Source organism: Equus caballus, chromosome 15, assembly GCF_041296265.1.
Source record: "Equus caballus isolate H_3958 breed thoroughbred chromosome 15, TB-T2T, whole genome shotgun sequence".
Taxonomy (NCBI): Eukaryota; Metazoa; Chordata; class Mammalia; order Perissodactyla; family Equidae; genus Equus; species Equus caballus.
The window spans coordinates 80,287,510-80,299,675 of NC_091698.1; the positions used below are offsets into that span (position 1 = coordinate 80,287,510).

Here is a 12,166-nt window from a genome sequence, read left to right on the forward strand (position 1 = left end):
AGGCCTCTGTATTTTGAAATGAAGTTAATTTTTTCTAGTTTCTAATCAAATAAACTAGAAAAATCCAGACAAAAGATATGTCTTACAATATAGAGAACCAGAACAAAGAAAAAGTAACTGTAAAACAGTATACCTCACTGGCAGACATATTCTTCACTTGTTCTGGTTTCAGTTCTGTAAAATAGAAAAGAGAGCCTCTTAAAGAAAGTAAGATTTCTAATTTTAAACTGCTGAAGAGTAAACCAAGTAACATGATATAAAAATACATGTTCAATATAAGTCATTTATATTAAAAGAAAGAGAGATACATTAAGATTAAGGGTCCATATAACTTATAAATGCTTAGAATAATATTCCTGCTTATGAGTAATTGGGAGGCATTCAATTTCTTTATTGCCCAAGAATAATAGATTTTACAAATTTGAGAGTGAACTTATAAAAATCCAACTTGTTCTTTACAAAACACATTAGTTGTGGGTTTTTTTAACCCAACAACTTTTGCCTGCTTCAGAATAATAGCTAAAATATTCTAAGAAATACAAATTATTTACCCATCAGCTCCTGTTTCTGAGTTGACTATGTGAACAAGATTTTATGCCTCTGGCAGAAAGAAAGTTTGACTAAAATACTTTACCCAGAGTTTCAAAATATATTCCCAAAGTTACATTTATTATTCTCCAAAGCAGCAGTTCTTAATGAGTAGTGTTCTGCAGTTTCACTGAAGGACATGTGATCTGGAAGTTGTATGTTCTGTACTCTATTTTATCATCACAACCAGTAATCAGAGTGCATACCTGAGAGTATCACCCAGCCAATCTTCATCCTGCCTGTGAAAAGTAGCTGAGAATATCTACTCTAAAGTGATATCATAGTGGGTTTAAGTGAACCTAAAAATGACAACTTGTGGTATTTCAGAACCAACACATTACCCTGCATCAAAACACATCAATGAATGATGTATTTTGCTGCAATTCTTCAAAAGAAAACATAAAATAATAAAAGTAAAAACTTCCCTTACACATTAATTTCAAGTGATATCAGAATATTGAAATGAAAGGAGCCAAAAAACAGGTGAGAATATTTTCCCTCTATTATTCTTTTTTGCTTGCTTAAATATTTCCTTGAGTGACATCAGCATCATGGTGGAGTGAGCCCTCCCCTCAGACTCTCCCCGCTAAGATACAATGAAAAGGACATTCATATAACAATAGAGGACATTCAGACAACACAGAAGACATCTGAGAGACCCACACAGCCATATCTGAAGGTGGAGGTGCTGGAGCCCTCGGAGGAAGTGGAAGGAGATAAATGGATCTCCTCTCTCTCACCAATGGCAGTGACCAAGGGCATGGGACTGCACAGCTCTGAGAGGAAGCAGGGAGGGGCAGACCTCAGCAGGAACTCCTTGGCTCTCCAAGTTCCCTCACAGATGTGGGAAAGCCCCACACAAAGGCAACTAAGCTACTGAGGGGAGTCTTCATCAAGCCAGCACCCCAAGAGAGCAGATAGTGAGGGCAGAGAGAAGGCCTCTAGGATTTCACATGCAAAAGAAAGTGTCCATCCTCCTGCCCAGCACTGCAGATCAGCCAGTGGGCCAGAGTGCCCTTAAAGATAGAAAAGTAGCAGCTGTGAGCGAGCAAGCTGTGGATCGTGATGGGCTCAGAATACACAGCTCTTGACCCCCACCCAGCGGCAACAGGTAGAAGCTGTGACCAGATACTATCACGATGGGGAGGCACAAATACATGCCATCAAATAGTATGAAAAAATATATTAAATCTCCAGACCAGAAGGAAAATGACAAGGACCCAGAAATCAATCCTGAAGGCACAGAAATTTATAATCTAAATGACAGAATATTTGAAAAAGCTACAGCAGAAAAAACTTCGAGCTACAAAAATACAGATAATTCAATGAAATCAGGAACTTCTTCAAAAAAGAGATCGAAACTGTAAAGAAAAAGCAATCAGAAATGTTGGAGATGAAAAACACAATGGTTGAGATAAAGAAAAATCTGGACACCCAGAATAACAGAGCTGATATTATGCAGGAACGAATCACCAATCTGGAGGACAGAAATACAGAAATGCTTCAGATGGAGGAGGAGAGAGAACTAAGACTAAAAAGAAATGAAGATTCTCTGAGAAACATCTGACTCAGTTAGGAAACGCAACATAAGGATTATAGGTATTCTAGAAGGAGAAGAAAATGAGAATAGAGCAGACAGCTTGTTCAAAGAAGTAATAGTTTAGAACTTCCCAAGCCAAATAGTAGTAAACCTGGCAAAAGTAAATGACAAACAAAAAATATTAATGGCAGCAAGGCAGAAGAAAATAATTTATAAAGTAACCCTTGTCAGGCTTCCAGCAGAAGTCTCAGCAGAAATGCTACAGGCTAGGAGAGAGCGGAATAATATATTCAAAACTCCAAAAGACAAAAAAACTTTCAGCCAAGAATACTCTATCCAGCGAAAATATCCTTCAGATATGACAGAGAAATAACAAATTTTCCAGATAAACAAAAGCTAGGGGAGTTCATCACCACAAGACTTCCATAAAAGAAACGCTCAAGAAGGCCCTCATATCTTAAAAAAAAATAAAGGAGTTAAAAGTCTTGATCAAGGAGATAAAAAGGTAGACAAGATCAGAAAATTCTAGTTCTCTACCAGAACAGGTTAGCAAACACTTAGTTATAACATTAAAGATAAAGGGAAGGAAAACACGAAAAATAAATATAATCTTGTCTTTTTAACTACAAACACAACACAAGATGGAATAAGTTGTGACAATAATAACTTAGAAAGGGAAAAGGGGAGGGATGGAATTGGCTTAGTCTAAGGAAATAAGAGGCTATCAGAAAAGACTATTGTGGGGGCCAACTCTGTGGCTCAGTGGTTAAGTTCATGTGCTCCGCTTCAGTGGGCCAGGGTTTCACTGGTTCAGATCCTGGGCATGGACATGGCACCGCTCAACAGGCCATGCTGAGGCGGCACCCCACATGCCACAGCTACTACTGACTCACAACTGAAAAAATATACAACTATACACTAGGGGTATTTGGGGAGAAAAAGCAGGAAAAAAAAAAGATTGGCAACAGTTTTTAGCTCAGGTGCCAATCTTTAAAAACTTAAAAAAAAAAAAAAAAAGGAAGAAAATGGACTATCTCATCTATGGGATTTTTTATACAAACCTCATGGTAACCACAAAACAAATAATCAGAACAGAGACACAAATGATAAACAAAGAGAGTAAGAACACCATCATAGACAAACTACCAAGCTGAATTGGTAGTCCAAAATACAAGGGACGAGAAACAAAGGAAATGCAGAAGAACAAGAAAATGAGCAATAAATGGAAGCATTGAGGGCTCATATATCAATAATCACCCTAAATGTAAATGGATTCAATTCTTCAATCAAAAGACACAGAGTGGTGGGATGGATTAAAAAACAAGGCCCAACATTTTGCTGCCTCCAGGAAACATGTCTCAGCTCCAATGACAAATACAGGCTCAGAGTGAAGGGATGTAAGAAGATACTCCAAGATAGTGATAAACAAAAGAAAGCAAGTCTTCCAATACTTGTATCAGACAAAGCAGACTTCAAGATAACACAGGTTCAGAGAGACAAAGCGGGACAGTACATAATGATCAAAGGGACACCCAACCAAGAAGACATAGCACTTATAAACATATATGCACCCAACACAGGAGCACCAAAGTACATAATCCAACTATCAACAAATCTAAAAGGAGATATTAACAACACAATAATAATAGGGGACCTCAATACCCCACTTACACCAATGGACAGATCAGACAGAAAGTCAACAAGGAACTAAGAGGATTTAAACGAAAAACTATACCACACTGACTTAAGTGACTTATATATATGTATAGAACAATCCCTAAAAACTGCAGAATACACATTCATCTCAAGTGCACATGGAACATTATCAAGGATAGACTATATCTTGCAAAACAAGGCAAGCCTCAATAAATTTAAGAAGACTGAAATCACATCCAGCATCTTTTCCAACCATAATGCTCTGAAACTGGAAATCAACTACAAGAAAAAAGCTGGGAAAGTGACAAATATGTGGAGACTAAACAATGTGCTACTGAACAATGAAAGGACCACTGAAGAAACTAAAGGAGAAATCAAGAAATATTTGGAGACAAAAGAAAATGAAAATACACCATACCAACTCATAAGGGATACAGCAAAGTCATCCTAAGAGGGAAATTCATAGCATTACAGGCTCATCTGAACAAACAAGAAAAATCTCAAATAAGCAATCTTAAACTACACCTAACAGAATCAAAAAAAGAACAAACAAAGCCCAAAGTCAGCAGAAGGAGGGAAATAATTAGAGCAGAAATAAATGTAATTGCAACAAAAAAAACAGTAGAAAGGAGGAGACGTCACCAAGATGGCGGCATGAGTAGTCTTCTTTGTCTCTCCCCCTTCAAATCTACAACTAATTGGACATTCATCGGTTAACAAAGGATATCCATATACCATCTCAGGACACCTGAGAGACCCGTGCTGCTATACATCAGAAAGCGGATAGAGTTCCCCCTGGGAGGAGGTGGAGATAGGTGAAAACTCTCCGACCCCCGACCCCTGGACAGCCTAGTACCTGCAAGCGGCTTTCTCTCAGCGGACTCCCCCATAATATCTCCATGCACCAAGGGCAGGAGTGTGTGCACACCGGCAGAGCGATGATGGAAAACAGGTGACTACAGCCCTACCTAAGACCCCCACGATTACACCTAAGCCCAGGGGGAAACTCCAGGGTCCCACACTGGCGGCAGGGAAAGCCTCTACTTGCCATTAGCGGAGAGGCCCCATGCAGCATTCAGAACACCGGGAGGCTTCCGAAGAGGAGGATCCCGGGCAGAGCAGCAGCCCATCAGCCGCTGCTGGACTCACAGACTCTGGCTGTCCCCCAGACAGGGCAAGGGGCTCCCGGAGATCCCGTGGGAGTGGATTGGGGTGGGGTGGAGTTCCAGTGGCCCGGCGCCATGGCCCAGGGGAACCTCCAGGGTCCCGCAACAGCAGCAAGGAAAGCCTCTACTCGCCATTAGCAGAGAGGCCCAGCCCAGCATCAAGAACTCGGGGAGGCTCCCAAAGAGGAGGATCTTGGGCAGGGCAGCAGCCCGCCAGCCACCACTGGGCTCATGGACTCCAGCTGTGTCCCAGAGAGGGCAAGAGGCACTCAGAGATCCTGTGGGTGTGGTCAGGGGCTGGGTGGAGCTCCAGCGGCCCAGCTCTGCAGCCCTGGGGGGTACAGTCCCACAGCAGCCTCAGCAAAAGCCTCTGCACAGCACTAGTGGAGAGGCCCAGTCTGGCAATCACAAGGCTGGAAAGCCCTGGGGCAAAAGTAGCATAGCTACGTGAGCTAACCACAGACTGCAGAAGATACCCATAGATCTGCTGTGACCTATAGTGGACAAGTGAGGTTTTGTGGGGTCTGACAGTGACAGAGCTGCAAATATAGGTGATCCTGCTCCTGGCCGCTGGGAAAGCCCATAACACTGCTGCAGACCCCAAGGAGGGAGCACGTCTAGGTGGTCTGCAATAGTATAGGCACCAGAACCCTGAAGCCCCCTTGCGATTGCCCCCACAGCTGACGAGTGACCCCACAAGACCACTGTGACTACGAGGAGGGGCCCAGGTCCAGTTAGGAACAGCTGACAGGGTTCCTGGTCAGTGCAGTCTAAACAGCTGCTCCCCCCCGCCCCACACCAGTAGAAACAAGTGGAAGCAGTAACTAAGCTCTATCTCTATGCAGAGGCACAAATCCACACCATAAAGCAGTATGAAAAATATATTAAATCTCCAGAACAGAAGGAAAATGACAAGTACCCAAAAAACAATCCCAAAGACAATGAAATCTATAACCTAAATGACAATGAATTCAAAACAGCCATTATTAAAAATACTCAACGAGTTAAAAGAGAATACAGATAGACAACTCAACGAGTTCAGGAGCTATGTCACAAAAGAGCTTGATACTATAAAGAAGAACCAATCAGAAATACTGGAGATGAAGAACACAATGGAGGAGATTAAGAAAAATCTGGACTCTCTAAACAGTAGGGTCGATAATATGGAGGACAGAATTAGCAATATAGAAATGCTGCAGACAGAAGAGGAGAGAGAACTAAGACTAAAAAGAAATGAAGAAACTCTCCGAGAATTATCCAACTTAATTAGGAGATGCAACATAAGTGTTATAGGCATACCAGAGGGAAAAGAGAAGGAGAAAGGAGCAGAAAGCCTGTTCAAAGGAATAAAGGCTGAGAACTTTCCAAACCTGGGGAGACAGATGGAACTTCATGTGACAGAAGCCAAGAGATCTCCAAACTTTATCAATGTAAGAAGACCGACCCCAAGGCATATAGTAGTGAAGCTAGCAAAAGTCAACGACAAAGAGAAAATACTAAGGGCAGCCAAGCAGAAGAAAATAACCTACAAAGGAACCCCCATAAGGCTATCAACAGATTTCTCAGCAGATACCTTACAGGCTAGGAGAGAGTGGAATGATATATTCAAAACTCTGAAGGACAAAAACCTGCAGCCAAGAATACTCTACCTAGCAAAAATATCCTTCAAATACGATGGAGAACTAAAAAATTTCCCAGACAAACAAAAGTTAAGGGAGTTCATTGCCACAACAGATCCTCTTTAAGCAATGCTCAGGAAGACCCTCATACCTGAAAAATCAAAAAAAGGAAAGGGGTTACAAAACCCAGAGCAAAGGAGATAAGTAGAAGGACAATAACAGAAAGTAGCAGCTCTCCATCAGAACAGGTTAGCAAAAGTTAAATAAAACATTAAAGATAAAAGGAAGGGAAAAACCAAGAATAAATATAACCCTGTCATTTTAACCACAAACTCACAACACAAGAAAGAAGGGGGGAAAAAATGTAACAATAACAACCTAGAAGGGGAAGAGAAAGGCGATGGAACGTTTTAATTCAAGGAAATAAGAGGCTATCAGAAAATGGACTATCTCATCTATGAGATGTTTTATACCAACCACCTGGTAGCCACTAAACAAATAACAAGAATAAACACACAAATTACAAATAAGAAGAAAGCCAATACAGAAATTTACCTATCTGAATTAGTAATCCAAAAATCATGGGACAAGAAACAAAGGAAATGCAAGAGAAGCAGAAAACAAGAGATAAAATGGCAGTGGTAGGCCCCCACATTTCAATAATCACTCTAAATGTAAATGGATTGAACTCTCCAATCAAAAGACACAGAGTGGCAGGATGGATCAAAGAACAAGACCCAACAATATGCTGCCTCCAGGAAACACACCTCAGCCCCAAATACAAACACAGACTCAGAGTGAAGGGATGGAAGACAATACTCCAAGCTAATAATGAACAAAAGAAAACAGGTGTTGCCATACTTATGTCAGACAAAGCAGACTTCAAAGCAAAACAGATAAAGAAAGACAAAGAGGGGTAGTATATAATGATAAAAGGGACACTCCACCAAGATGACATAACACTTATAAATATATACGCACCCAACACAGGAGCACCAAAATGTGTAGAGCAACTCTTAACAGAACTAAAAGGAGACATCAACAACAATACAATAATAGTAGGGGACCTCAATACCCCATTAACACCAATGGATAGATCATCCAGACAGAAAATCAACAAGGAAATTATAGAATTAAATGAAAAATTAGACCAGATGGACTTAATAGATATATATAGAACACTTCATCCAAAAACAGCAGGTTACACATTCTTCTCAAGTGCACATGGAACATTCTCAAGGATAGACCATATCTTGGGAAACAAAGTAAGCATCAATAAATACAAGAGGGTTGAAATAATATCGAGCATCTTTTCTGATCATAACGCTACGAAACTAGAAATCAACTATAAGAATAAGCTGGAAAAGGGACAAAAATGTAGAGACTAAACAACATGCTACTGAACAAACAATGGATTACTGAAGAAATCAAATATTATCGGGAGACAAATGAAAATGAAAACACTCCATACCAACTCATTTGGGATGCAGCAAAAGTAGTCCTAAGAGGGAAATTCATTGCAATACAGTCTCACCTCAATGAACAAGAAAAATCTCACATAAGCAACCTCAAACGACACCTAATAGAATTAGAAAACGAAGAACAAAGCCCAAAGTCAGTAGAAGGAGGGAAATAATAAAAATTAGAGCAGACATAAATGATAGTGAAACAAAAAAGACAGTAGAAAGGACCAATGAAACAAAGAGTTGGTTCTTCGAAAAAAGTAACAAAATCAACAAACCCTTAGCCACACTCACTAAAAAAAAAAAAGAGAGAAGTCTCAAATAAATAAAATTAGAAATGAGAGAGGAGAAATCACAACGGATACCAAAGAAATGCAAGGGATCATAAGAGAATACTATGAAAAACTATATGCCAACAAATTGAACAACCCAGAAGAAATGGATAAATTCCTAGACTCTTACAACCTCTCCAAACTGAATCAGGAAGAAATAGAGAATCTGAATACACCAATCACAAGTAAAGAAATAGAAACAGTAACCAAAAACCTGCCCAAAAATAAAAGTCCAGGACCAGACGGCTTCTCTGGAGAATTCTACCAAACATTCAAAGAAGATTTAATACCTATCCTTCTCAAACTATTCCAGAAAATTGAGGAAGATGGAATACTCCATAACACATTCTAGGAAGCCAACATCACTTGGATCCCCAAACCTGACATGGACAGCACAAAGAAGGAAAAGTACAGGCCAATATCACTGATGAACATAGATGCAAAAATCCTTAACAAAATTCTGGCAAACCGAACACAGCAATACATCAAAAAGATTATACACCATGATCAAGTGGGATTTATACCAGGGACACAGGCATGGTTCAACATCCGCAAGTCAATCAACATGATACACTACATTAACAAAATGAGAAACAAAAACCACATGATCATTTCAATAGATGCAGAGAAAGCATTCAACAAGAACCAACAACCATTTATGATAAAAACCCTCAATAAAATGGGTATAGCAGGAAAGTACCTCAACATAATAAAGGCCATATATGACAAACCCACAGCCAACATCAAACTCAATGGACAAAAACTGAAAGCCATCCCTCTGAGAACAGGAACAACACAAGCGTGCCCACTTTCACCACTCCTATTCAACATAGGACTGGAGGTGTTGGCCAGAGCAATTCGGCAGGAAAAAGAAATAAAAGGAATCTAAATAGGCAACGAAGAAGTAAAACTCTCGCTGTTTGCAGACGACATGATCTTATATATAGAAAACCCCAAAGAATCCATAGGAAAACTATTAGAAACAATCAACAGCTACAGCAAAGTTGCAGGGTATAAAATCAACATACATAAATCAGTAGCATTTCTATATGCTAACAATGAACTAAGAGAAAAAGATCACAGGAACTCAATCACATTCACGGTAGCAACAAAAAGAATAAAATACCTTGGGATAAATTTAACCAAGAAAGTGAAAGATCTATACAACGAAAACTACAAGACTTTCTTGAAAGAAATTCATGACGACATACAGAGATGGAAAGACATTCCATGCACATGGATTGGAAGAATTAACATAGTTAAAATGTCCACACTACCTAAAGCAATCTACAGATTCAACGCAATCCCAATCAGAATCCCAATGACATTCTTTACAGAAATTGAACAAAGAATTCTAAAATTCAAATGGGGCAACAAAAGACCCCGAATTTCTGAAGCAATCCTGAGAAAGAAGAACAAACCTGGAGGCATCACAATCCCTGACTTCAAAACATACTACAAAGCTGCAGTAATCAAAACAGCATGGTACTGGTACAAAAACAGGTGCACAGATCAATGGAACAGAATTGAAAGCCCAGAAATAAAACCACACATCTATGGACAGCTTATCTTTGACAAAGGAGCTGAGGGCATACAATGGAGAAAAGAAAGTTTTTTCAACAAATGGTGCTGGGAAAACTGGACAGCCACATGTAAAAGAATGAAAATTGACCATTCTTTTTCACCATTCACAAAAATAAACTCAAAATGGATCAAAGACCTAAAGATTAGGCCTGAAACAATAAGTCTTCTAGAAGAGAATATAGGCAGTACACTCTTTGACACCAGTTTCAAAAGAATCTTTTCGGACACCCTAACTCCTCAGATGAGGGAAACAATAGAAAGAATAAACAAATGGGACTTCATCAGACTAAAGAGCTTCTTCAAGGCAAGGGAAAACAGGATTGAAACAAAAAAACAGCCCACTAATTGGGAAAAAATATTTACAAGTTATTTATCCAACAAAGGGTTAATCTCCATAATATATAAAGAACTCACACAGCTCAACAACAAAAAATCAAACAACCTGATCAAAAAATGGGCAGGGGACATGAACAGACATTTCTCCAAACAAGATATACAGATGGCCAATAGAGACATGAAAAGATGCTCATTGTCACTAATCATCAGGGAAATACAAATCAAAACTACACTAAGTTATCACCTTACACCTGTTAGAATGGCAAAAACATCCAAAACCAAGACTGACAAATGTTGGACAGGTTGTGGAGAAAAAGGAACCCTCATACACTGGTGGTGGGAATGTAAACTGGTACAGCTACTATGGAAAATGGCATGGAGATTTCTCAAAAAGTTAAAAATAGAAATACCTTATGACCCAGGCATCCCACTACTGGGTATCTATCCTAAGAACCCGAAATCAGCAATTCCAAGAGTCTCATGTACCCCTATGTTCACCGCAGCATTATTTACAATAGCCAAGACGTGGAACCAACCTAAGTGCCCAGGAACTGATGATCGGATAAATAAGATATGGTATATATATATACAATGGAATATTACTCAGCCATAAAAAAGACAAAATTGTCCCATTCACAACAACATGGATGGACCCTGAGGGTATTATGTTAAGTGAAATAAGCCAGACAGAGAAAGATGAACTCTGTATGACTCCACTCACAGGCGGAAGTTAACATATAGACAAAGAGAATTGATTGGTGGTTACCAGGGGAAAAGGGAGCTGGGGGGAGGGCACAAGGGTGAAGTGGTGTACCTACAACATGACTAACAATAATATACAACTGAAATTTCACAAGGTTGTAAACTATCATAATCTTAATAAAACAAAAAAACAGTAGAAAGGATCAATGAAACAAACAGCTGGTTCTTTGAGAAGATAAACAAAACTAAATGCTTAGCCAGACTCACTAAGGAAAAGAGAGAGAAGGCTCAAATAAATAAAATTAGAAAGGAAGAGGAGAAATTACAATGGATTCCACAGAAATAAAAAGGATTAAAAGAGAATATGATGAAAAACTGTATGTCAAAAAAATTGGACAATGTAGAAGAAATGGATAAATTCTTAGACTCATACAACCTCCCAAAACTGAATCAAGAAGAAACAGAATCTGAATAGACCAATCAAATGTAAAGAGATTGAAACAGTAATTAAAAACATCCCAAAAAACAAAAGTTCAGGACCAGAGGGATTCTCTGGAGAATTCTACCAAACATTCAAAGAAGATTAAATACCTATCCTCAAACTATTCTAAAAAATTGAGGAAGACGAAATACTTCCTAACACATTCTACAAGGCCAAAATCACCCTGATACCAAAGCCAAACAAGGATAACACAAAGAAGGAAAATTATAGGCCAATATCGCTGATGAACACACATGCAAAAATACTCAACAAAATATTGGCAAACCGAACAGAGCAATACATAAAAAAATCATACACCATGATCAAGTGGGATTTATACCAGGGACACGGGGATGGCATATAAATGTGATACACCATATTAACAAAATGAGGAATAAAAACCACATTATCATCTCAATAGATGCAGAGAAAGCATTTGACAAGATCCAACATCTATTTATGATAAAAACTCCCAATAAAATGCGTATAGAAAGAAAGTACCTCAAAATAATAAAGGCCATATATGACAAACAGCCAATGTCATACTCAATAGGGAAAAAGTGATAGCCATCCCTAGGAACAGGAACAAGACTATGGTAACCACTCTTGCCACTCTTACTCAAGGTAGTCCTAGAAGTTTTGGACAGAGCAATTAGGCAATAAAAAGAAAGCAAAGGAATCCAAATAGGCAATGAATTA

At 39.1% G+C, this 12,166-nt stretch overlaps 1 protein-coding gene across 4 annotated transcripts in view; it reads right to left on the reverse strand.

The window, feature by feature from the left end:
* Window positions 1–12,166, reverse strand: part of SPAST (spastin) — a 71,615-nt gene that overhangs the window by 6,582 nt on the left and 52,867 nt on the right. For all 4 annotated transcript variants that reach the window (XM_070236525.1, XM_070236526.1, XM_001918091.6 and 1 more), the window contains exon 16: window positions 134–174. In XM_070236525.1, coding sequence (XP_070092626.1) covers window positions 134–174 — 41 coding nt within the window. The remainder of the gene's footprint in view (window positions 1–133; window positions 175–12,166) is intronic.